The 27,296-nt window shown below is 42.6% G+C and overlaps 1 protein-coding gene across 6 annotated transcripts in view; it reads right to left on the reverse strand.

Annotated features, from left to right (window-relative positions):
• Positions 1-4,863: 4,863 nt before the first annotated feature.
• Positions 4,864-27,296, reverse strand: part of LOC119449448 (restin homolog) — a 126,077-nt gene continuing 103,644 nt past the window's right edge. For all 6 annotated transcript variants that reach the window (XM_037712626.2, XM_037712625.2, XM_037712624.2 and 3 more), the window contains 8 exons: positions 26,713-26,817; positions 26,560-26,615; positions 24,852-24,957; positions 22,294-22,466; positions 20,186-20,305; positions 12,123-12,220; positions 9,777-9,907; positions 4,864-6,525 (listed from right to left, as the gene is read on the reverse strand). In XM_037712626.2, coding sequence (XP_037568554.1) covers positions 6,197-6,525; positions 9,777-9,907; positions 12,123-12,220; positions 20,186-20,305; positions 22,294-22,466; positions 24,852-24,957; positions 26,560-26,615; positions 26,713-26,817 — 1,118 coding nt within the window. In that variant the 3' untranslated portion in view covers positions 4,864-6,196. The remainder of the gene's footprint in view (positions 6,526-9,776; positions 9,908-12,122; positions 12,221-20,185; positions 20,306-22,293; positions 22,467-24,851; positions 24,958-26,559; positions 26,616-26,712; positions 26,818-27,296) is intronic.

Consider the following 27,296-nt stretch of genomic DNA (forward strand, 5'->3'; position numbering starts at 1 on the left):
GTATTTTATTTTTGAAACACACGGATAATTGGTATGTTGCCGCAGTTAGCTTTTTTTTTTCTTAACATTTTACACTTAAGACTGTTCCTGTTTCGGTTTGCAGCTCGCGCTTTTATTACTGCGATAATACATACCATCTTGAGCTGCGTACTGCGTTACATTGGTCATTGCAACCTTTACGGCTTTACAGTTCTTCGCGTCGCTCCTGCATGATCAAACGCTGTGAAGCGTATTTACATCGCGCAGCTTTATAAATAGGTTCGAACGTAGAGGATTTTCATAAGCACTAATTGCGGTAGCGAATGAAAGATAACGAAAAGCCCGAAAAAGTTGTGAAAGCGTTTCCTGTTTGGCATGGAATGAAGTGGTTCGTGATCGCATCAAAAGCGATCGCCAATAATAGACTACGAATAAACGCTTCGAAAGTTCCTGCCAGCTGATGCAGTGCTCCTACTAGCTGTTACTACTTTTTGTGGCAGCCCCACCAACCAGCCAAAATTTAAAAAAAAAAAAGAGGGACCCCCCCCCCCCCCCCCCCCCCCCCTCATCGCGTACAGTTGGATTTTGCAACGGGACCCAACCGACTTCAATTCGACATCATCGGAGGCCCAATTAAGTTGCAATTGGGCTTTGATCATGAGAAGAGTCCAGCACACTATGCTTTCGTATTAATAAGAAAACAACAAAATAGTTGATAATAATAATAGCACAATTATAATCTTAGTTTTCAAGTAAAATATCTTTGTATTTTGGTGTGATCAATAGAGAGAAGCATTTAGCTTTCCATCAAGTTAAAAACCTCTCTTAAAATCTTACCAGTTTCTAATGAATCACTGGCACCACTTGATCAACCAAATTTTACTTACATTTATAGCACCTGACATGAATCAACTGGCCTTCATATGATCCTGGACTCTTCTCATGATCAAAGCCCAATTGCAACTTAATTGGGCCTCCGATGATGTCGAATTGAAGTCAGTTGGGTCCCGTTGAAAAATCCAACTGGACGCGATGTGTTTTTTTTTTTCCTTTTTTTTCTATGTACTAATTTACTTATCAATAAAATTGAATTGAATTGAATAGTGATGTGGTGAATGTTGGGTATGTCTATGAAGAGAACTGCTGTAGTGTGTTCATCCATGAGTATGCTTCTTGAAAGGAGTTTCCAGAATATATGTTTCATATTTACCAAGATGGGCCCTAATCTAGTTCTTTTTTCCTTTCCTTTGTTTTTCATGTTGGTCCCAACAAATCCAATTCAGAGACCAATTCGGTCCAATTCTGTTCAAAAATCCAATTGGCCCAATTGGACCTGTTGGATTTTTCCAATGGGTGTCCCAAAACACAATTAGAAGTATGGAATTCGTTCCAATTGGAAACTTCCAAATGGCTTGAGCAATTTTTTCTTTTTTTTTTTTTTGTTATTGGGCAGTGCCACCGTACTATAGTTTGCTAAAAGTTTATGACCGCTTGCATAAGTTCTTTGGCCTTTCAAACTAGCATCTTATCACACATCAAGGTCCTCTCCACTGCTCTGCATCAGTGACAAAAGCGGCGCATGCGCCGAGCCCAGCATTTCTGAAGATTCTGAATGACGCGGCTGAATAAGCACACTTGGTTTTTCCCTGGTTCGCGGAATGTCACCCCAATTTTTCCTCAACCTCCTCAGCTAGTCCATATCAGCAATTGACAGTTTGTAAAACACGGAAGATCATGAAACACTGTCTCTTTCTTCGCATACGTCATTTCATGTGGCCATATAGTAATCCAAGTAAACCGAATTCCAGCTGTAAGAAGTTGATATATATATATATATATATAGACTTGTGGGCTCTTGCAGTTGTTCCTCCGAGTCCTTATTAACGGTATCGCTCACTGCTAGCCGTTTCTTAGGTGCAAATGTTCGCTTACCGCATTGTTCCCAGAGTTCTTCCACATGACAACCAAATCACCGTGTTAGTGTGACATTAGTAGGCTATAAAACCACAGTGCTTAAGAACATGTAATCAGAATGGCAACGGTCGACAAGCATGTAGGCGTCGTAATTATCTGTTTGTGAAGTGGCATTTTTGTATATATGTTCGACAAGGGTCAAGCCCAGTGTTAATTAGGAAGAACCCGACTTTGGCAGACCAGACAGCCAAATTCATGACTGCCTACTTCACCACAGTGCAGTACACCGTTCACAGGAACACACCAGTGTAGAGCATATGTGCAAATGTTTATTCGCTCTGGCAAGTGTACAGTGTGATTGGCTGTCCTTGCAGCAGACGACTTGTTAGTGGTCCTGGCACTTTTATACATATCTGTGTAGCGCATATATCTTCAGCAGCCACTTGCAACTATAGCACCGGCAAAGAGAGAGCTACACATTAGAGTGTTCCCTTTAACGGAGAACTGCACTGCACTAACTGAAGATGGGGTCGTCGATCCTACAGATCCTACAGTTGCACTTAAGCACAGTGCTGTTACAGTGACCAAGATACACCGGTGTACCAAAGACGCCTTTGTGAGACAAGTCTCCAGGATGGTGACAGAAGATAGACTGTGCCGTCACCATCCTGTAGACTTGTCTCGCAAGGTACGAGACTGTTGCCAACCTCTCCTACACACACATTTCATAAAAAAAAAAGCAAGAATGACTTGCATGTCCATAAAAGTTGGCACACTGGCCATGTTCCAAACGACCATATCCAGGTCACCTTTGCACCATGTAAAGTTGTTCCTGAAAGACAAGTCCCCATGTGTGCTCCCAGATGATAAAGATGGTGTGATTTCTGCTTTATCAGCCAAACCTTTAATTGCCACACAATTTCTGACATGTGTAATGTTCTGAATTGTTCTGAATGACCCAAACAGATCACTTTGGAAAGTTAAAATCAGAAGCACATAGGCTTTGCAGCAATTTCTTTTGTTGGAATGACATGCCAAGTCGACTGAAAATGGCCAACTAGGCAGAATTTAGTGCAAAAACATAAGACCAAGTGCCTGTTAAAGGAACATAAATAAGGAAGTCAGTTGTTTCTTACAAGAAAAGCTGAATGCCTAAAAAAAAAAGAAAAAAAAACATTCCTAGATATTTGTAAAAACCAGCACTTTGTATGTATATTTATGTCGTGTCCTTCATTGTACGTGCTGATAACTCCCAATTATGAATAACCAACTGGCCTGAATTTCCATTGATATGTGCACTCAAATGCTATTTTCTGCATTGATCATTCTATATGCAGCGAGCGGAAACAAAGCATTCTTCACTTAATGTGCTAGATGATGAGATACTTTTCACTTGGTGGTTTTTAAACACACTCTGCAACTTTGACACTATGCTAAGCAGGGCACTTAGTTATCCCTTCGTGGATGATTGCAAAAGCATTGTGACCACCACGTGATCCCTATGCTCTGCCTTAACTTCGCCTTAGCACCAAAGGTCGTGGGTTCGACCCCCAACCAAAGTTGTGGGTTCAAGTGCCTTAATTAACTTCCTTAATTAACTCAATTCATAACATAATTAACTTCTTAATTAACCATGTCTTAACACCAAAGGTAGTGGGTTTAACTCCCACCAATGGTCATGGGTTCGAGTGCCGTAATGAACTCTACCTTAATTAAACCTGTCTTATTTGATGTCAACTGCCTCGATTGGCTCACTTTTTTGGACTGTCAATGGTCATACCAACGTTGACAACACTGAATTTTCCACCTCATGAGCCATATAATGCTTTCGTATTAATAAGAAAACGCTGATTTTACAAGGCTAGTTCCAAGAAACTGACTAGGCTACACAAGTAGCAGCAACGACCAGTTGGTTCCACTCTCCAAGAACCCTCCCACATATAATTAAAATTGTGTTCCATTCCAGTTGGGATTACCTGTATGTGAATAATCCAAGGTGCCAAATTCACACTCTGGACCCCATCCTAAATCAAGGGAACCACCTCAATGCAAGATGATGTAGAGCAGTGCGTAAAGTACCAAAGCCACTCCATGTGACAATTTCTCTCGCACCACCCTGTTATAGGGCTTCCATCGCATGCCTGGTGCTCAGTTTGAGCAAGCAGCACTGCCCTAGGAATTTAGTGCTATGAAAATTTTACAGGGACAATAGTAAGGTAGCTCGAGACACTGTTGTACATGCACTGACTTTGAAACTTTTCATGGAGAAGCTGCTTGTCTGGACAAATGAAATGCAAACTAGGAGCCGTATTATGAAACATTTCTTTTTGTTTTCCACTCTTTTTTCCCATACCTATTGGCTGGCATGACACAAAGCCTTCATAATCAACAGTAATGGCCACTATGACAGGCGATAAAAAAACGCTGACCACAAACAAAAACAAGATATTTTGGCTCCCATATAAGAGCCTTATTCACAATCTACTGGTGAATCCTGTTCACAATCTTAGTAGGATCATACGGGAGAAGAAAAGTCTTATTCAAGTTTGTGGCCGGCGCCCATATTACCTTTGACTGGCATCCTTGCAATATATGGCCCCAGGACAATTCAATCGCGAACATCAAAATTTCTACATTTCATATTAATGTGCAATGAACTTTTCCTTTCAAGGAACTGTGAAACTTCTAAACAAGCGTGCTAACATGCCTCGAATCGGGATAGCAATTTGGAAGAGTTGGCCAAAGTTCTTAACATAAAAGCCGTGCAAAGCACTGAAGTGCAGGAATAAAATGCCAAGTTTCTTTCTGCACTTCAGTGCTATACGCTGCTTTTACGTCCAGCAAATATGCCTTCTTTCTACAATCAATCACTTTTTGCTGTTCTAATTTTAATTTTCCGGTCCTGGTTTCACAGGGTGTGCACAAGGCTGCAACAATGTTGAGCGGATAAAGAAGATTCAGAGGGACAAATGTGGTCTCAAGTTTTATTATTTTGTTGATGTGCTAAACAGTGGAACAGTGCATGCTCTCATAAATATAGCTGCACTTAACTAGGGGGAAAAAATGGAGCTAGAGGCGGGCAATTCAATATTTATATTCAAAACTTCCAGTTATACACTTAAGCTCTGACCATGTTGCCCAGATTCACTCAATAGATTAAAATAAATGTCAAAGCAACGTTGCTGTAAATAACTTTTGCAAAGCACAGCTCGCAACAGTGCTTTCCTCTTTGAAGTATACGCCAAGCATTCAACACCAGCTATCACAGCCTCAACATACCAGCAACATTATTTCCATTTGAGGAACTAAAACAACACTAAAAATAAGCAACCTACGAAAATTAAGAGCACAATTACTAACACATAATGAATGTTGATCTGTAAGACAATTTTTCACGATGTACACATTTTTTAAAATCATTATTAAACAGAAAAAGAAAAACTTTCAACATATCAATGAAACATTTATCACAAGGATATAAAAATATAACACACATACATCCCTATTCTTTGTTTAATTAAGAAAGATGAACAAAAGAGAAAGGAGCTTTGAAAAGAATGTCCCTCCACGAGCACACCAAAAAGCCACTCCGACGCCCAAGATGCACATTTGATAGCCGCCGCTTGCCACACAATGGCAACAAAATGGTCCCACAATGTTTTTCTTCGTGACATGCACAAAAGCAGCGAAAGAAGATGACGTATTCAGTGAGCCTGCAGTCACAAAAAGCGAACATTCACACAGTCAACAAACAATCATTAACTAGCACAGTGGGGCAGAAAACAGACATCAGTTTGACTAGCAGCCCATGGCAATGGCGGTCGTGGATGGAGCTGACAAAAAAGCGAGATGCACAAGCCAGCGGGGGGGATTCGCAAAGGACAAGGGGGCCCTTGACAGAGACACACGGCGTCCTGTAAGTAGTGCCTAAGTACGTCCGCACCTAGCCTGCCCCACGGTTGATTTCGGTCTTGTTTCTCGACGATCCGCTGCATCCTCATCCGGGGCCATCTCTTCGCCTGCCGACGAGCGAGGAGATCTGTTTTGCACGGCACGTGTTGTGGTGGCGACACGCAAGCGCGGCACATGCGAACCCCTGGCTCGAGGCAGGTGCGAAGCGGATGTGCCACATCTGGGAGAAGAAACTTGTGCGGCTGCTGCGCCTTGTCAAGACGAGGAATCCACACGAGAAGTGTTCGTGCTTTCAGAGTCTTGCTGAAGAAGGTCACCGTCCTCTTTGACCCATGTCAGCCGTAGCAGGTCATCCTGAGAGCAGGGTGTGTTTTCAAAGGCCGATAAGGAGTCAGTCTACGCTGCTGTCACCACTGACATCTGCTGCTGCGAAAGACGCAAAGAGCTGTTGCACGCAGGCATCTTGAGGCGGTGACGTTTCGGACATGCTGCGGCGCATCCTGGGCTGGAATCCTTCGGAGGATCCACGTGGAAGGGAGTGAGAGCTCTGGTTGCTACGGTGCGGCCCGTGTGCTACACCCAGCAGCCTGCCTCCGCCGTTGCTGGCACGTGGAGAGGACTGGTGGTCGGCCGCGTGCCAGGACTGGGACATGGCCGTTGGGTCAGCCACGGAGTACCGCTTGTGAGCAGTGCTACGTGCCCTTGCTTTGTTCCCACCATCTAGTTTTCGCGAGGGAGAGAACAAAAGAGCAAATACATTGAATAGCCTCTTTAGGTGTCAATTTAATCTGTCAGCTGAGCAAACAATTTTTAGTGCAGTTCATGCAACTTCAGCATCGCTAAAAGACAGAAACCGGTGTATCAGGACAATTTCAAAATTTTTGAAGCCTCTAATAGTGTTCAGGAATCTGCACTATCATCACATGTACAAATTCACTCCTGCAGTAATCATTAATGTTTTTAAAAATTTGAAGTTACACATATACAAAGGTCACAAATAACAATTCTGACAAAAGAATAAATTCAGAACCATTAAAGCCTACAAACATATCTATTTTAGTCGCTGCAGTTTTTTATGCCATAAACCCGAAACCAGCAAAGGCAAGCACGCACACACACACACACACACACACACACACACACACACACACACACACACACACACACACACACACACACACACACACACACACACACACACACACACACACACACACACACACACACACAAAAAAAAAAGATGTCGGAGCATTAAGGGGAGATGCTCCTCAGAGATCCATTTTCGACAATTTCATCTCATTAGCATTATTGTTAACAGTAATGCTAACTAAATGAAATGTATGCAGAATATTAAGTTTAAACTATTATTTACAAATAGGTTTGAAGTTTCTCAATCTCACATCTGGTCTGTCACCTTGGAACGGGAAAATGTATGGTATCTTGTGCAAAATTTGGGCTTTATAACAAACTCAGGAGGGTGTTTTAAAATATTGTACATTGGTCGTTACAGAAAACAAACTGCACAAAAATGATTTTTTACAGCATTATTATTTACAGAAAAAATTTCATTCTCAACAATCATTCTCAAGAACATTAGTGAGTAATTTCCTAAAGTTCACATGGCTGATATTGCTGCATACTATGAAGCCTAAATAGTATTTGCATTCAGTGCACCCTTGTGTATATGCATGCAAAATATGGCTGGGGATTGATAAGCAAAAAAGCTTTGGTGTACAAGCAGGAGAAAGCCTAAATTTAAAAAAAGAGAAAGATGAAGTTGAAAGCTTTTAACCATGCTTATCACTATTGTGGATGATCAGTATCAATGAAATTTGGCCATAATGCAGACCAGTCATTCCAGAAGGAGCGCAAAATAAAAATTATCCTAATGCGTATGTGGTGCCCTCAAAACCCTTGCAAACTTTCTCCTCCAGGCAAAGTTTCCTTGCTGCACTGTGACTGACGACAATACAGTGGAATCTCGATGATACGAATCTCACGGGGTCACGAAAAGTATTCGTATTAGCCGAAATTCGTATCATCGAAACACAATTAAAACTAGCTAAATTAATGAGTCGGAGGTGAACTCACTCAGGTACACGCACGTAAAAAGCATATACAGTATAGACCACTTATAACGTAACCGTTTATAGTGCAGAACTGGCTACAACGCGGCCTTTTCAGACTCCCGTTTACCCTCCCATAGAACTCCATGTATACGCATACCGCTTACAGTGCAGCCGCGTGAGACGAAATACCGGTTATAATGCGGCTTCCGCTGGAAAATCTTGCCGACAAGGGCGGTAGCAAGCACGCTTCTCAACAAGGTGCGCCCACCGACGGAAGAGGAGATCAACGAGGGTGATGCGGAGGAGGAGCATGAGACGTGGAGCATCAGTCCAAGGGCGATAAAATCATCGCCACGCGCCGTATGTGCAAGTGAAAGCGCGCCTTTCGCGCGGGGGACGCGCGCCTTCACGCACGGAGAGCTAACGCACAGCGGAGAGCAAACGCGACTTCCGTCACCGCCGGGCGCGCCAGTCGAGCCCGGCCCTGCTTCCGTCGCGCGAGAGGCCAGGGGAGGGGGGGGGGGGGGCGACGCTGTGCTGCGGGGCACTAAATGCATATCTTGCAACTGGGCGCAAGGGTAACTGGCGACGCAATCTCCCACGCGAAAGGAGCAAAGCGGGAAGGCAGCGCAGGAGGGAGGGAAGGAGAGAGAGAGAGAGAGGGGGGGGGGGCCTTCTACTCTGCCAACAAATGCGGTCTTGTACTTTGTGCCTGTGCCGGCTGTCGGGGTTGTCGCGCGCACCGTATCTTGAAAGCGATCTCCACACGGCTCTGACCTTTGTATGCACTGTGCTTACGCCGCTCAGTTTCCGTTGAAGCGATAGACCGCACTTCCCCACGCCTGCGTGGGGAAAAGCGCAAAAGCAAGAAAAGCGCCACCGCGTCAAACTCTTCGCGCCCAGTCGTAGCCTCCGCGCTGTCTGGCACCGCGTCCGCGCCTCCGCACCAAAAGAGAAAAGGAGAAAGCATGTGACTGCGCGCTGTTCTCTTTCGCGGCCGTCGGTGGGGCGGCGTTTATTCGTATTAACCGACGCGGGTCGAAAATCGATTCGTAACAACAGTTCTCTAGCACGTTGCAAAGTAATGGGGCTTGGCCGGGACCACAGAAAAATTTGTATCATCCGGAAATTCGTATTAGCCGTGATCGTATCATCGAGATTCCACTTATCTTTAGCTGTCTTTTTTACAGACTTTTTCATTGTTTTCTGGTCTCTCTGGTTGCTCAGAGCAATCAATTCCAGAGGTGGAAAGACACCCAACTTCTGTAGAACCTCCTCAAAGCCTTCATGACCTCTGTTGAACCACAGCAAGGCTGTAGAAATAAATGGCCATCTCCACAACAGTGCATGAAGAAAGTCTTGTTTTGGGGCAGAGCAACCGAATTTTGCTGTTGAGAGACCCAGCTGCATTAGGAACACAGAGAGACAATAGTTGTTCATCTGTCAGCCTCACATGGAGGCATAGCCTTTGCCTGAGCACTGGTGAAAATTGGAGAAAGCGTTGGTGCCGGCTCAGCAATGGCTAGTGCTCGCTTGTGCTTACACCAGGAAAGCTGATCGTCTGGGCAAATATTGCGATTGTGAGCCTGATCAGTAAAGCATGAATGGAAGAGTGAAGCCCCTACAGCTACCATGCCTCATGTAAAATAATTTTTCAGCCTTCTGGTCGGAGAAACATCGTGACTTTTTTTATTGGAAAAGAATGTTGAAGCAAAATTTTGAAACCAAATTATAAAAATATATTTTTCCACCTACACATACCCTTAAAGCACAGGCAACAAAAGTGAGTTTTAGTAGATACTACTTACGCACGTTGAGCTGTGACATAACAAGAAAATTCAGATGGTTGGAGTTAGCCAAATAAGGGAACTTCACAAAGGGTGAGCAAGCTGCAGCTCTTACCACGCATCGGAGAGCTGACGCTCTCGCGCAACTTGTATTTGAGCTCCTCATTGTGCATGTCCAGTCGAGAGAGCTGGCGGTTCTGCTTCTCCGAAGTCTCTCTGAGTTTGGCATTTTCCACGGACAATTGGCTGAAATGAAAACAGCAGAGGAAGAGAAAGCGTTAGCGCATGGCTGCATGGCCCAGTGACCTGCCTCGTTCTAGTGTAGCACGGTAGGCATAACCACAAAAAAAGTATTGAACATTAAGACAACTGGAAGTGGACACAAGCCTGAAGATAAAATTTGATTGCGATTTCTTGTCCAAACAGTTGTACCAAGCCAGAGCAACAGCCTGTTTTACATTCACATTAAAAATACATTTATTCATTGTAAAGGGAAACTAAGGAGAAACACTAATTCAATTTAGACTGATGAAGTATTACATCAGAAATCTATATTCATTACTTTCGCAGTTACTAGAACAAAAAATGAAGGTTAATCTTTCATCTTTTAAATTTCACACCGAAAGACCAACACCAGCACACAAGTGTGACATCACAGATTTCAAAGTACTATTTCATATTTGGGAAGTTTCGGCTTATGAAATTATCTCATTTTGGGTTCCATTAAAGTACAATGTATAGTCCATCTTAACTGATAAATTATTTAGGCAGAAGAAGACACTGTCAAAGTCATGACACCACGGCTAGCTGCTGCAAAACTTCACCAGGTAACGTTGCCACCTGTCTAATTTTTGCGTCTTTTCTGACTTACTATGCCTGTTGTCACAGAAATAACTGACATAGTAAAAGTGATTTTTTTGGTACTGCAGAAGCATAATTCACTAACACAGCTCAACAATTTTTCACTTGAGTGTCCGTTTAAATGGATGCTCCTGGGACTTGCCCTAGGAAAATGCAGCTGCTTACAGATGCATTTTGTCTGCGACGCTTTGCACAATGTCTATGGATGAATGAATTAGTAAGGTAACTTAGTTTTCAGTTTTTATTAGTGCAGCAGCCATCACAAATATAATACGCTAACTGAAATGAGCTGAATTTGTATTAAGAGGAAGCTTTAGCTCAGGTGCTCCTATCTAAATACATGTAAAAGGAGAATTCGTTTTTCTCGGCAGCCACTGCACCAAATTTGACAAAGTTAGTTGCATTTAAAAGAAAAACTTAAAATCTGGTGACTGTTGGTTTCGAATTTTTTATTTCGCTTGTCAATGTTTTATTAAATATTGGCAAAAATTGCAAATATTCAGAAAACGAAACTATCTTTACAACTCTAACTCGGCAATGAAAAATTGTATCATAATTCTGTGCATTGCATCTATAATAGTACATCTAAAGCCAACAAGATTGATATATTACACATGAATCTAAAAAAATTTAGCAATATGGAAAATACAGCTTTTGCAGAACCCTCGCACACAACATAACGAATTCACGTAAGATATAAATTGACACATCGAATTTGTCCGTTTTCAATGATCTAATGGATGCCGTTTGCAGAACCGCGAGAGCTGTTCTTGACGTAGAGCTATTAATTTGTAAATTTCATGCGTTTATTTTTTTCAGAGTTCCAAATTTTTGAATTCTTAAAGAAATTCAGGCTAAATCAAAATTCCGCTTCCAACAGTCACTAGAATTAAACTTTCTCTCTCAAATGCAACACATTTCATTAAAAGCAGTCCAGGGGTTATCTCAGAAAAGCGTTTCTGCATTTTATATTTATTTGAATAGGCCACATCAGAGTTGGGCCCAAGCTAAAGCTTCCTCTAAAAGCAGGTGAGTGAGGGGTAATAAGAGTGGGCAGTGCTCTTTTGCACACCGTGCATATGTAATGCACTGTGATGGGCTGTTAAAAAATTTACTTGTAGGCTTGTATAAATTTCTTTCTTCATACAAACTGCATCAATGATGTGAATGAATTTCTCGCACAATACCACCTGCAAGCAGCTGTGTCTAGCCTACAAAAGATACTGTTGTGGAGATCTACAGATGACACTTCCCTACACAGACTTCTTTAACGTACATGGAACCTCATTACACAGGTGGCATGAAGAGTGAATTACCAACCCTTTTCTGCTACAAAAATTTATGAACACCCTTCGTACAGAACACCGAATGTATAGGACCGCTAGATACACCTAAACTGAGTGCAGACTACAAATACATTGGTGTGCAATTAACAGAAGCAAATCCTTGTTTAAAATTACATTTATGCTTCCTCCATTGTTAAATTTAATTCTTATTTTCTTACACAAATTCTTTATTACTGCAGAGTGTGCAAGAAGGAAAAGAAAGCAATCTGCAGTGTCATGTTTGCAGTGCACAGCTTTTGCATAGCGAGGCTCACCTTTGCACCTTGGCTTTCTCATTCAGCAGCTCCTGAAGGTCCTCAATGCGTGCCTCCATCTTCTGCATCTTTGCCTTGCACCGGTCTAACTCCTCCTCCTGCACAGTTGTGGGATTTTCTCAGTCAGCGTGTGACAATGACAATAGGCCCTTTTCTGAATTTGCAAGTATGCTTCTCTGCATTGTGGATTTGCCTAACCAATGGTGGCATCGGTCAGGGTTTTAATGAAGATGAACTGCTAGCTGTACATGCTGGGCCTTGTTGCTAGCACATTGTTTCATCACGAGAGCTACATGCACATTTTTCCATGTCGTAAGAGAAGGAAACTGTTCACATGCACTGTTTGCAAAAATCCATCACTACCTTGGCATATTGATTTGCAAGAAAGCTCTCTTTACAATTATGAAAAGCATTCACAGGAAACGTTGCCCCCCACCTACATGCAGGACAGGGTAGCCTTTCGAGGCAACTACCGCCGGGGCCAAAAGTTGCACATAAAAAGCTGCTGCAGCTTCTCGACGCCACCCCTGGCGAAGGAGTCCGGATGACTATGATACAATTGGTTAATTTCTAATAAACCTTCTTGGTTGGTAATTGTTTAGTTTGTACAGTTTAACCTGGATATAACGAAATTGACAAATTCCCGAAAAACTTCGCTATAAAGAGGATTTTGTTATATGCAGGTTCGGCACGAAAATTCGAAAAGATACTCTTACCGTATTTACTCGATTCTAACGCGCCCTCGATTGTAAGGCGCACCCCGTTTTCCGTGACCAAAAGAGAGGAAAGAAAAATCCTTTACAGTACCGCGCACCTCATGCTTTCATACAGAAATACAACTATCGCTCACGGTTTACTCCTCTAATACACTAAAATTGCAATGAACAAAAAAGTCCCAGTTTCGCCCAAAAGGCGAAGAATCCACTGCAACAGCAAATTAGCAGACAGCTATACAAAGTAAGGATAGTAGTTTTATAGGCCGTATAAACTTGTAAGCATTCGCTGTTTAACTAAATTGGTAGACTTGAAAAGGAGAGTGCCAAGTGCCAGCTTGGTGGGCTAGGCCAGCTGCAGCAAGCGGCGGGATCAGGTTTGAATCAGGAAGTCACCGTGAATTTGAGCGGGCCAAGTGCAACGCCGCCGCTTCGCATTCCGTCGCGGCGGAGAAGGTGCTTCCGGTTGCTGCTTGCGCAAAAATGACAAAATTTGGGGCGAAATCTCTAGGTTGTCGGCGGGGAAAATTAGTTATTTCGAGGGAGTCTCCCGCTGCCACTTCATTACGTAGAGGTCTCAAATACATGTGCTTCTATGGAGTAACAGCGGAGAATAGAAAAAATCCGTTATATCCAGGAATTTGTTATATAGAGGTTCGTTATAAGGAGGTTTAACTCTATAATTTCAAGTGTTGTCCAACCAGACTGATTCCAGCCCAAGTTTCACTTTCGAGCCTTCTGAAGAGCTAGGGTGAAGTATAGAGTGAAACCCATTTCCATTCTACAAGCAGCAATTTTGTACCCTTTAAACTTCTTCACAATTGAATGAGCATGCCACCTAATCAATGAGCAGTCAAACTACCAGTAAACTCCCCCTCTCTCTCCTCTTGCCTTGGCTACAGGTCCTCTGAGATCTGCATGTGCCAAGTAAGACGCAATAGCCACAAACAGCTAAGTACTCATTGTCAGTGTACACATCACCCAAAAGCAGTACCTAAAATTTTTTTTTTTATAGCGAAGCTTTCTTTGCCTCTACCCCCCACTTTGTGGGTGTTGGCCTGCTGCTGTCTCGCTGATTACACAATAACTTGGACCACTGGGTAGGTGCCACTAGACATGTGGCACAGGCAGCGATGTTACCGCTGTGCCAATTGTGCCGAGAGGCTAACTCTGCTACATCCTGCTACATTTAAAAAAATATGAGAAATCTGCGCCCACTCTGCACCGAAAGGGTTGCTCGGGCTTTCAAAAATGGAACTATGCCCTCAAGCGCTGTTTTACCGCACCATCTAAAGTGTCATTGCATGGACCAGCGGCTGCATTAGTTCCGTGGTGAACAGAGTCAAGGGATCATACTGCTGTTTCTTCCGTAGGTTGCTGTCTATATTCAATACATTCCACCCCGACGCGTGCGGATTGCTTAGGCAGCAGGACAACATCGCTCTTCAGGCAGCAGCGGGCGATGGTGCTGACGCCAAACAGATCCCGCACTCCTGTATGACCAATATAAAACGCTGACTGAAGTTTCGGATGCTGTATGGTGTCTCGGTCGATTTCTCCAACATAACGCGCAGATTGACGCGGTTGCGGTGACCGTGAACAATTTTTCGCAATCAATTTGTCGCCCCCACTTTTCTTGGCATGGCAATTTCATGGCGTAAGAATGGTATACGGCCAAGATTTTGCTCAACTCGGCTACTTTCGCTGCTGGATAATGAAGCAGCGCCGCTTGTTAAGCTTTGCTGTATAATACGCGTTCGTGACAAAAATTCGCTGCCAGCTGACGCGGTGGTGGGCATGGTAGTCGCGGCGAGATGGCCTCCAATATGTTCAGACCAATAAACCGCTTCAGTGATAAGGCGCGAGGTCACAGGCTAGACTGGTGGCTGTAAGCAGATTTGCGGTCCGTGGGTGACATGCCGGCAACCAGCGCGAACGCGTTCGCGAAGTTTGTTTCTGCACTTACTGGACGGAATGGCGAAAGCGTACGTGTAAGCAGAACGCTCCAAACTGAATTCGCTGATCACAGCCTAATCCGACAATGTTACACGTGCACAGTCAAAGGTCCCGTGCGTATATCTGCACTTTGTGGCAATGTGCGGCGCACATCGAGCTGCGTGACGAGCGAAAGCGAACCGCTATGGCAGTGTTGACCATCGGAGCATTTCAAGTACAGTCAATGACCGATTTTCCACATGCCATTGCAGCACTGCCACGTTCCCCATATAGTCGATGCATACGAACGTCTAAAATTTCAGACGCAAAAACCCTTCGTCATCCGATTTTCCGAACTTTTTGCCATGACTGCGGGTCCGAAACGACTTTATCGAAGCCACCACTGCCGCCATTTTCATTATCTCACCGCCTCGAACAGGCGCTCTTGCACGCAGATCTGCTGGCAGCCACAGCCACCACCGTGGCAACACTAGGCCAACCTGCTTCTACGTTCGCTACCAAGGCTCTTCCTTTCGGTGCTGTGTTTTTCATTGAAAGAATTCGCCGCTGTCAGCAATGGCACTGACTCCACCTTTGTAATCCTCCCCAGTGGCTTCCAAGCTCGGAAAGCGTAACAGATTGTACTAGTGCATTGTCCTAAAAGTCAGCTTCGCCTCACTACAGCATTGTTACGTGGTGAAGCATACCAAAAATGAGTAAGGGCAATTTTTACTGGCGCACAGTATGTATTCCTTAATTATACAAGCGTGCATCTGCCATCTCCTATCACAGTATGAGCACAACGACACGCCTTCAGAGCTATTTCCGATGCACTTGTGATGATTTGAGCCCTTGAGGACAGTAAAAGGCATACATTCAATTTTTTTGGACTGCCCAATTTTTCGGATGTTTTTGCGGCCCCTAGGAATAAATCGCAGCACAGGAAAAACTATGTAAGCTTTTCATACTGCTGGCAGTAACTTTTTACAAAGGAGTGCTCCATCTTAGAGAATACATTTACAGGAGCAAAATCATGCTGAAGGTTGCCAAACGTTTCGTAATTCTGCACGTAGCCCGTCCAAGTGCTTCTGTGCTTTTTAAGCACATCTCAGGACAACCACGGCTTTGTCGCAGTCCACACTAAGGACTGCGATAAGGGGGGGGGGGGGGGTAACATTTTTACTGTTTGAATTGAATTTATGAGCCAGTGACCAGTGACCACTTACTGCTTTCACATGCATTGCCAACTGTAAAGCCCCATATAATAGTTTCGCAATCGCTTTCATAAACCTGCTCTGAAAGTCCATTTTACTGCTCCGAAACATATTTTTGGCTGCTCCAAAAGCTGCTCCGAAAGGGGATGGGCCAGTAGCATCATTGCACAGGGTAGTTAAACATGCTTGGCCACTTCCCCAGAGTGGGTATGTATCACTGAGTAGGTGCCCGCATAGACAAGGAGAACCATAGGCAAGCAATGAACAAGTCGGCATCAAAAGCAGAGAAAGAAGTAAAGCGAACAAAATGGTATCAGTGCTTCCATTGAGTGTGGAGCATTGAGCTACATAGAAGTGAAGAACAAGAAGTGAAGATATTTCAGTAAACTTCAATGATAGCTTTGCTTATAACCGATTTCCACATTTGCATGGGATTGGCCGATGTTTTTCTCAGAAGTCAACTCTAGGGCATTGCGTAAGGCAGTAGTGAATATAGCAATAAGTCAAAAAGAATCCTCAGTCTGGAGCGAATGTTTTGACGAGATTGTCCTCGTCGAGGCCACAACTTGTTCAGCCACTGCTGAATCACTCCCACTCTTCAGTCTTCCTGTGAACATCTATTTTGTTTGGATGCCCTTATAGCAGTTTGACAACTGTGTACGAATGAACTGGTTTGGTCTGGGAGTTGGTTGTGAATGTTAAGGGCCAAGTTTTGAGCACTCTGTGTGGCCGAATGGGTGGCTGATGTCACCTAAAGAATGACCTCATTGGCACCACATACAACATTATTTTGAAACACTTTCAAAACAAAAGTGCACCAGCGACTTTTTTACAAGTGCTGTAAATACTTACTTTTTCTTTTAGCTGCGAATAACAAGAATGAAAAAGCTATAAATTTAGATGACTCCTAAATGCAACAATGGTTATTGACCTGAGAATGATAGCTTTCTGCTGCTAAGTGCTTGTATGTATGAGGGGGGACCCAAAGGTAACGAGAATTTTTTTTCCTGAGGCGAAAGGGTAGTTTGTGGCTAGGCGTGCATACTACACTATTGGCCATATCACTTGACCAGGAAGCGTTCTTCAGTGAAGTTTTGTATGCTCATTGCATTGCTTTCTTTGGAGCCTCTGTTGTCACATTCTGTTCTCTCTTGGGAAATTTTTTTATATCAGCTCATTAATTTATATTTCTACCAAAAGTTTAGACAGTAAGCCAGTATTTTTACATTGAAGTACCTAGGTGGATGAGCGATGCAGCTGGAACAAAATGGCACAATTTTTTGAACTGATGCGAATGGCTTGTGTATCATGACAGCGGGAGCCCACACAGCATTGAGCGTGCAGCACTTCCCAACAAAAATGGGACTGCAATGCTACGTTACCTCACCCTCTACTCCTTTTATCTTGCCCCCTGCGATTTCCCGTCTTTATAACTGGAACGAGGTCTTATAAGTAAGCATTTTTGAGATGTGAAGAAGATTCAGAAGAAAATGACAGAGGCACTGAGGGTCATTAGATTGCAAAGGGTTAAAAAAACGCTTGAGGTTTATTCTAAAAATGCTTATTCTTAATGTGCAAAGCATATTGAGAATAAGCATAAACAACGAAAAGAAAAAAATATTTTGTGGAAGCTTTTTCAGCAATAGGTGGAGAAACACCAGTCAGAAAACTGGCAGTGGGCTTCACCCCAAGCCACCCGTGGCTTTGTTTTGAATTTGTACAGACAGCTCTTGTCATAAGTGAGCCATAGGTGCACATTTACTTTCCTTACATCGCCTGTGTGACACCACTGGAGTCTGAATATCTTGCATCGGTTTGTCGCCTCTGAACTTGCTTTCAAAATAAACCGAGTCCCATGCCAAACTTGTTCTTCCTTGTCCTATGTTCCTTCTCTAAACTAACATGATGCTTGCCACCGGTCATTCAGTTTGGCCAAAGTCATTTAGCCACCAACTTCATACTCAGTACGGAAACTCAGCAAGAAAGCATTATTTTCTGGTATGCTGCTGCCTGTAGGTAACACTTGTCAATAAAGGGTTAACTTTCAGCACCTAAGTTTCTTCACCATGCACCTAAATCTAAAAGTTTTTGCATTTTGCCTTCATCAAAACACGACTGCTGCAGCCGGAATCAAACCAGAGACTCCGAGCTCAGCAGCACAATGCCATAGCCATTAAGCTATCATGGCAGGTAGTTTGCCAGAGTTGCTGAATAGTTTTGAACAATGAATAAAGCAGTAAAACAAGTTCATTGCACCCCTGAGAGAATACTTTGAAGGTGATTAACATTTTGCAATATCAGAAGAAATGTGCAACAACAACAACAACAAAAAAGGTATTCTTGTTACTTTTGGGTCCCCCTATCATCTTTGCATGCACTCAATATGTGGGTGCAGAGTAGACCCTCATTAATCTTTGTTTCAACGCTCCGACAAGTGCACCTAAGTAATGCGTTACATAGGTGAACAATGTTTGCGAACAATGTGCAGGTGCATGCATTTCTGTGAGAGGAAAGTGAAGATCTGTTTGGCAGCATGGAGAAAGAAATGAGGATGAAAACCAGTGTAGTGGCAATGTCCACAATGATGATTATTTTGTATTAAACTGTCTTTAAAAAAAATCACATTGGTGCAGCAATGGCTTCAGGCATGACAAGTATCACCTATGAAGCTATACTTGCGGACAACTTTCTGTTAAGGGTGTGCGAATATCAAAATGTTTCAATACGAATCGAATACAAATAACTTAGCTTCAAATATTGAATAATAATATGCAGATGCATTTATTAGCAAGTTTTCTATTTTAACATGTTGGAACATCACAATCACATCATCAATGGTAAAACATTAGTAAGCCATTATACTAAAAGACTGCGTATTTGACTTATGTTAACTTGGAAAATTGAGTAATTCCCACAAACTGTCTGTTCTTGCCAACCTGTGTTTATTACACAACATCAAACGCCCGTAAACTCGGAGGCATTTGACCCTGCGCCAGCCGTCACTCATCGCATTTGCTGTCAAGTAATAAGCTTGGATTGTTGGTGGCGCTGCAAATGAGTGCACTCCCGCTGTCCGCGAACCCGTGCCCCTTGCTACTGAGAAGCTGGCTTTCCCGCATAGCTTATACATCCAGTGGCTAAGTGTGCTTTAGAGGCAAGCTTTCACCAGCAGCACAAAATTATCACAAAATTCAGCACAATATCAGAACCATATTCTTAGATTAGATAGAAGCAAACGCTAAGAACAATGTTTGCTTCTGCATAGCCAGCAATATAACAGATTTGATAACCCTGTTGAACAGAATATCCGAAAATTTTCTAATATCTAGTTTTCGAATCGAATACGAATAGTATTAAAAATCTAATATGTCTTCGAAATTTTGGTATATTTACACACCCCTACATTCTGTGACAATGAAGGGAAAGCTACGGAGGCAAATCGCACATATGTAAAAGTGCTCCTGAAAATAGCCCCACATTCTGATCTGCGTTATTTTAGGCTGGGGAATTGAAAACATAAACACCTTATTTACAACAGCAAAATAATATAAAATGCACCACCGTGCGTTGAACTGGACTTATATATGCAAAAGCATTAAATGCCCCATGAAGCGGGTAATCCAGTGTCCAGCGTTAACATCTGATGGTACCAAGACCCAAGTGACGACGTCACATTTCAATGTCAATGCCAAGAAACCAAAAGCAGTCTACCTTTATAGCTCAAGTACAGAGGTGAAAAGGCATATGCCTTTTTGTCTAAAATACAATTTGGGTAGCTATACAGCCAGTAATTTAAAACCTCTAAAGAATACATCTTTATACCAATTTTGTTAAATGCATCCTAGTTTCGGTGCCTGCAAATTTTTATTTTATTCTGGTGCAAAAAAGCATGAACTTTGGCCACAAGCACCATCATCTTTTGACCCAAGGTGTGTAATGTTAAGTAAACACTGAAGTAACAGCAAAAAAGTGAAGATGTGTGCCCAGGAAGTTATCTGCAGTGCATATAACTAATCCTTGCACCTATACAATGCAGTCCAATTGAATATAGATGGGTTTTGCCTGCTCTACATTCTCTAGTTAACCTCTTTAACATCAAGGATGCCAACACAATATAGGGTTATAACAATGGGTTCTTTCAGTTTGCTTCATTGCCATAATCAAGTGGCCTACACAGTAGTATACACAAAGCAACACTTGCCTTTCGTTCTAGTTCTATATTGGCATGCTGCAAGCTCTGTATCTGGTTGGCGCGCATCTCAAGAACCACATTCAAGCTTTCCACTTCCTTTTGTAGGTCTGCATTTTTCTTGGAAAGCCACTGCAAGGAGACAAAATCAAAGATTATGGTGTCATTAACGCTTCATTTGTAATGCATGCAAATTTTGCTTGACAAGTACTTACATGGTAATAAAGCAAAAGAAAAGAAAGCAATCACAATGTCAAATACGGGCAATGCTGATATATGTTGATATGATCAAGCAGACAAAAATGCAAAGTTTAGGGGAACAAACAGTTTTAACTCTTTTGCTCCCGTTACAAATGTGCTCATTTTTGGTGCTTTTATGTTTTAACATTTTATTTCACGACATAGAAGTATACTGCGATACATAATACTATACCGTGTTCACTGGTGTTTTGAATGTATGTATAGCAGTAATAACTGCTCAGAAAATTTTTTATGGTTCTTGTGAAACTTCAAAGAAACACCTCAAGAAACACAAATGAAAGTAATAATCTGCTATGTACTGAGAGTAAAAAGAAACAAATATACAAAATATGCACCTGGTTCCTAGCTCCCAACCTTTTTAAGTCAAACCACACAAAAAACTTATTATGAAAATTTGTTCACACTAATACTAGCCATAGTGATGCCCATGCTATGCGGAAAAACAGTAGCTTCGCAAATGTGAAAGCGGGTAACTTCCTTTTTACTGGGAGCGTTTGCTTTTACTTATTGCAGCAGGCACCTGGTTTGTTCTTTACTGTATTATTTAGGTTCGTGAAGCAATGGTTGTCAGATCAGGGAGCATGCAGAAGCCTTTTCACACTTGATTATTGCATTCAATCAGCTTTTCTATGCAAGCAAGGTGGTCTAGTGTGCGTTCAACAGGCGCTGGAGCCTCCACATGCTTTGTTCAGTTCCTGTACAGTGCCGTACAGTAATGTGGAGTGTTACACAATATTGTACAGTGATGAATAAAGGCACTTTTGCAGGTGGTGTTCAAAACGTAAAGAAATTAGACAGCTAGTCAAGCTTTGGTCAAAGGCCAGTCTGAAATCGACTGCCTGCTCTTGCGCGAGTAGTAACTCCACACGATGGGAAGGATTGTCAATAATAATTTGTACATTTGTACGCTAAGTGCTGATGAATAAAAGCCACCCACGGTAGGGAAAACAGCCTATACGTGGGATTGGAAAATTGACAACCTGAGAGAAGCATCTGTGTTTTCACTGCTGCTGTCATTTAAATGTTAAATGTTATGTTGCAGAGTTGACCAAAGTGCAAATCTTGCATCTTTTTATTTTGCACACTGGAGGCTGGTTTCACCATACCTCCATTCGAAGTTTCATTTTTCCAGACTCCGCAATCTGCTAAACATTGTAAAATCTGACAAATAGTTAAAGGTGAGTCATCATTTCAGACGGTGCATAATGTTGCTAGTAGAAGATTTCAAATTGATATGTTTAGCAACGTGTAGAAAAACTGTTGATCAAGTTGATAGATTTCTACAGGTGCGGTAATGAATGAGTTAAAAGGGTCTCTCAAGTGAAACATTGGTTACGTTAGATATTTGTAGTTATATACTTGCAGAACTGGAGAAGTCTGGTCTTACTGTAAGCAGAGGCTTGTTATGCTCAAATGGACAAATAGAATAATGGGTGGCAAAAATGCCTTGAGGTTCCTAGAGAAGACAACCTTGCAATAATATCAATGACTGGCCACTGCAAACCGCTAGTTAGCAGTTTGTTCGCAAACACCAATAAAGTAGCACTTCAAGCGAAAGAAAAAAACAGAAATAAGGCCTGGCGAACTCAGGATCTTACTAAAATTTGTGAATTCATACTCAAATGTATGAATCCACTATGAAATCCAGACAGCCACTATTAAAGGGCCATCAGACATTACACTTGCTCCAATTATCACAATGAAAAGAGCTATCTCAAGAAAACACCGAATATCATGTTGAACAATTCGGCATGCAATCCTATTATCCAACTCTTCCTCTCATGTAGACACCCCAAGATGCATCAAGTCTGTGGCCAAGACAGAAGAAAGAAGCCGCCTGTTGTAAAAGCAGAACATACCTGGATCTTTGCATCTGTGTCTGAGAGCACAGACTCCTGGAACTCCCTGGCCTGTTGCTGTAATGCTTTATGCTGTTGTTGGAGGGTTTCATACCTCTGCTCAAGCTCTTTCTGGCGTGTTTGGTGGTCCTCATTGATGGAGTCCAGTTGCAGTGAATATTCCTCATTGATGGCTGTAAGGCAACACTCCCTGCTCACATACCCAAAGAAGCCATGCGCATAACAGTGCCCTTGTCTAGGCATTAGTCTGGTGACAGAAGTGATGATGTCATTATTACAGACATAATGCGCTGCAAGCAAGAACAGGGCTAGCGTGGGCATTAATTGTACAACAGCGACATAAGTGTGCGCAGGAGTGCCCACTGAGGGGGGTGGCAAATGTATTTGCAACAACTGTCTTGCCCTTGACTGTTCCTGAGCTGCCTCATGTTCTCTCTATTCAGCTCTCAGCAAAGCTACCAAACTTTCCAAACAGTCATTCGGAATTACTTGAACAAAGTGAAGCCTGTGTGACTTTTTGGTGCCAAGTTCACCAGGGTATGTGACACTGTCCTGAATCACTTGCCTTTCCTAGGCATTATCACATTCTATGGGTACCAAACTTTATGAGGCAAACTAGCACCTCCAATCAGAGGGCCAGGGAAAGGGTGCAATTGCCCCCTTGACCACTGTGTATGGCTATGCACAGTTATAATATGTTTTGCAATATAAATTCAAGAGATGCCATCACGAAGGGCTTGAGACCTGTACCATATTTACTCGAATCTAACGTGCACTTTTTTTCTGATAAAAAGGTTAGAAAATTGTGGGCGCGTTAGAATCGAGTACGACCCTAAATCTGTGTTACCATGTAGCTGTCAGCATTTCAAAATGGCCGCCTCGCACGTGCGTTGAGCCTAGCTACTCGCTAGCCTAGCTACTCTTTAGCCTAGCTACCGTAGCTTCCTCCGTATGCTGCAGTACACGTGCTTAGGCAATAGTCTACTGTTTGTCTTCACACTCTCTGCATCTGCTCTATCAGCATGAAGTACCGAGTTCATCATGATGCCGCATTTAAAAAGGAAAGTGATCATGTGTGCGGAGATGAACGGAAATCGGGCCGCATCACAGGCGTTCGGAGAATCCGAAACTTGCATGCGTGACTGGCGCAAACAGAAGGAGAGGATTTTCGCCAGCAAAGCGATGCGGAACGGTTTCAGTGGACCGAAGCAGGACGTAACCTACGACGATCCACTTTGGCGATACGATCGCCTAGGCCCTATCTTGAAAGCAATCTGCGACGAGGAAAGTCCGCCACGCGCTGTGTTTTCGCCGCATTGAAGCGAGAGGCATGCTAGCACGAAGGTCAATTTGCTAGCCGCGCTTCGTCACTCCAGCGTTTTGACAGTTCGTTTCTGCGGTCAACAAGCGAGATGTGTTCACGTTTGCTTGTGCGCGCGTGACACTGTGCTTGTTAATTTATTTAGTCAGCGAATGTTTGCAAGTTTATACGGCCGATAAAACTGCTATTCTTACTTCGTATAGCGGTCTAATAATTTGCTATCGCATTCGATGCTTCGCCTTTTGGGCGAAACTGCGACTATTTTTATTCATTGCAGCTTCAGTGCCTCGGGAGGAAATCTGTTTTTCCAAATGACAGAAAGTTGTATTTCTGTTTGAAAGCATGAGGTGCGCGGTACTGTAAAGGACTTTTTATTTATTTTTTGTCGTCACAGAAAACGGGTGCGTCTTACAATCGAGGGTGTGTTAGAATCGAATAAATACGGTAATTTTCGCAGTAGTCTTTCATAGGAATAGTGGTCCAACAACACATTTGAGCCTTATTCCTAGTTCATACAATGAGTACTGTTAGAGTGCTCAGGTAAACAAAGTATGTACCATCAGCATAAAAAATGCACAGAAAAGCTAATCGGAACATCTTGCATGTAATAGAGAGCGTAATGTGAAATCACTGAGAAGCTGTTTTGAAACATAATACAGTGTTGAGCCTGAATCAAGCCACTGACAAATACAAACGAACTCAGAAATGCACTCTAGTCAGTTCCCCGTTTCTTTGCATATGAATTTACATTGACGGAGAACTTATAATCTGGTATTGTGTCGGCAAAGAAAACTGATAACAATCAACCACCTGTGTACTCAAAATGCACATGCAATGTTTCTCGCATGCATGTGCCTTTTGTTGCCTCTTAGGTACTAAATGGCAATAAAACAGCAGTTTCTCGTGCTGCTGCTATAATATTGCGAAAAGGTCAACTTAAAAGCAGCAAGGCATTAGAGACTGTTGAGCTGACACTGAAACGCAAGGAGACACAGCTCAGGCTAGTAAAAATTGAATGTGTAGGGTAAGTGTGTTTCAAGTTCTTGAGACTACTGTACTCAATTGATGCAAGCAGAAAGGAACAAATTCTGCAAGCAAGTTTAATAGTATGCACATTAAAACACTGCAAATGAAGCACTCATAAGAATGTGTTCCAAGTAATCTGAAACTTGTTGCTGCATGAAATATTTTTCTCATATGCAAAAGCAATCTATGTTGAAACATTGGCGTCACTCACCATCAATTTTCTCCCGGTGCCTCTGTTTCAGTGCATCCAATGTTTCTTCGTGGCTTTTGCGGTCGCTGTCGATTATATCTGTGTAAAAGGCTTTCATTTCTTCGATCTGTGAAGAGGAGAAAAAAAGCACAAGCCGCTTTTGTTAAAAATTAGTACAGCACGAGAAACCTCGTGCTGCATATAAGACTCCCCCCTACTTTCTCTAATCTCAATATTGTCAGAATATGTTTGACTTCATTACATTTTTGTCAGGACTTTGTAACTGAATAAGCCAGCTGATGTGAGCTACAAGCCAAGCCAGGGTAACAGTAGGCTTACTAAGCGAAGTAAGTGAAGCGCCATTGTCTGCTTGCATTTCACACAATACAGTGTTGCCTTTCAAAGTGAGTGCACATGCTTGATGCACATCGCAGCTTTTATAGAAGAGCAGCAATTAACGAAGACTTAGCATTTAAGAAATTAACAGCTCATCAAAGGCAACAATACTATATGCACAGTGGAGCGCTCAGATGCCCAAGAAAATCTTGGTATCCCAGTGCAGTACGATACCATTGTGAAGAAAAGTGCATAACAGCATTAGTAACATTGAACTGCTCATAGGATCTGCCACAGTGCAAGAGTAGTACGTCACAGAGCACTGGGGCTAATCACGATTCAATATGCACACCGTTATTCAGAAAATAGCGGCTGTCCTCATAGCCTATGATCATCAACTCCAAGTGAAGCTCTAAAACTTTTTCTACATTTGTGGCTCACGAGTTCTGCAAACTAAATCGTCCATAACGGTTGATGCTCTCACTAACTTCACATATTTAATTGCGCGTTAGGGAGCAACGGAAGTCTTTGACAGTGAAAAATGCAAAAAGAAATAAAAAGAGCACCTTCGATGTGCACACCCTGGCTAGTTAGTCACTGACCACTTGCAGTTTTCGGATCAAGAATGGATTATTGACGTGAAAGGGTGACGGGGCCTTCTGAATGAATGTGCTGACTAGATGCTGTGAACACCCTCCCTTTAAAGCGATGGCTTCAACAGACAGTGTGGGTCTCATCGAAGACCCATATGGGTCTTCGATCATAACCTTAGCCCTTCTCTGTCTTGTCTTCTCAAACAATATGAATAATTATGAATATAAAGGCCCGCTGGGGAGCCCGGGGTTGAGCCGTACTGGGTTCATTTCTGCGAATGGCTCTGCCCAGAGAGGTTCCTTTATTGCATGTCTGTGATGTTGCATCACTATTTATCCGGTCACCAAAGACGATACAGGCTTCACATTAGGTGTACAAGCCTAAATCATGCCAACATTACCTGAAATAGCGAAATTAAAAATTAAAGAATGCGCTCTAGTTAGCTCTAACTTATTCACGTTTCAGTTATCCATAATAGTATACGTTGACTTGTCAAAGTGTCGTGTGTGTACTTTGCATGCCTACTTATTGCTCAGTAGCCTGTTTCAATTCAGGATTAACACACAAAAGTAATACATGCTTCTCCAAGTTGAATCTTCTCACATCCAAGCCCCATCTGGCTGATTGTGCCTGAATATGCATGCAACATTGCCTGATAGCAGCTTTGACGTAATGAAAATACTACTCATCGCCAGTGGCCAACCACATATGCTGCTGTCACAGTAACAAGAAGAGGGGCGAGTGGAGAGCAAATACTGCTCGATCATCAAATGTAAAAAGATGCACGTGCAGTACTTGCCTTTCGTGCATGAGACTCTAAGTACCCGGTCAGTTCGTTCTTGTGGGTTGCTTCCACTAAAAAAAAAAAAAAAAAGAGGGACATTTATTAACGCAAGTCGCACAACTCAATATGCAAGACGGCAGGTGCGGATATATAGTACCAATGACTTACACTCTTCTATCCTCTGTGCGTGCTTTACTTCAAGCTCTGCCTTTTGTGCCTTGATTTCCTTTTCTTGGTTCTGCTTGTATTCTTCTATGCTGTTTTTGTACTCCTCTGTAGTTTGCATGAAGCAACAGAAAGCAACAACATATATTTGTATTATGCACTAAGGAGACCTGTTATCACAGAGCTGACAGAATATTCCTAAGCTAATTTGGTACAATTAAGGGTAGTTATTAAGGGACGTTTCCCCTTCCACACAGAAGCCTTGCGTGGAAGCCAAAACGTCTAACCCCTTCGACAACACTATTTTAGTCGGCGAACTGTCTTTACAATATGAATCTACTTCCCGACCAGAGGAGATGTTGTCCAATGAATTTTTCTCATTTGTAGTTACCAAAGCCAACAACACAGCGCTAGCAACCAATGCAGTGCCAATATGTGTGGAAAAAATACATAAGCCAACTATTATATCTACAAATTATTCAGCTGTAATTGCAAGCAGTACTAAAAGCTATGAAGAGTTCAATGTACCGACTGTGTCTGAAGGCAAGGATTTTGTGTATGGCTCAAGCCACTCAAGGATAAAGAAT

Source organism: Dermacentor silvarum, chromosome 4 (assembly GCF_013339745.2).
Source record: "Dermacentor silvarum isolate Dsil-2018 chromosome 4, BIME_Dsil_1.4, whole genome shotgun sequence".
Lineage (NCBI taxonomy): Eukaryota > Metazoa > Arthropoda > Arachnida > Ixodida > Ixodidae > Dermacentor > Dermacentor silvarum.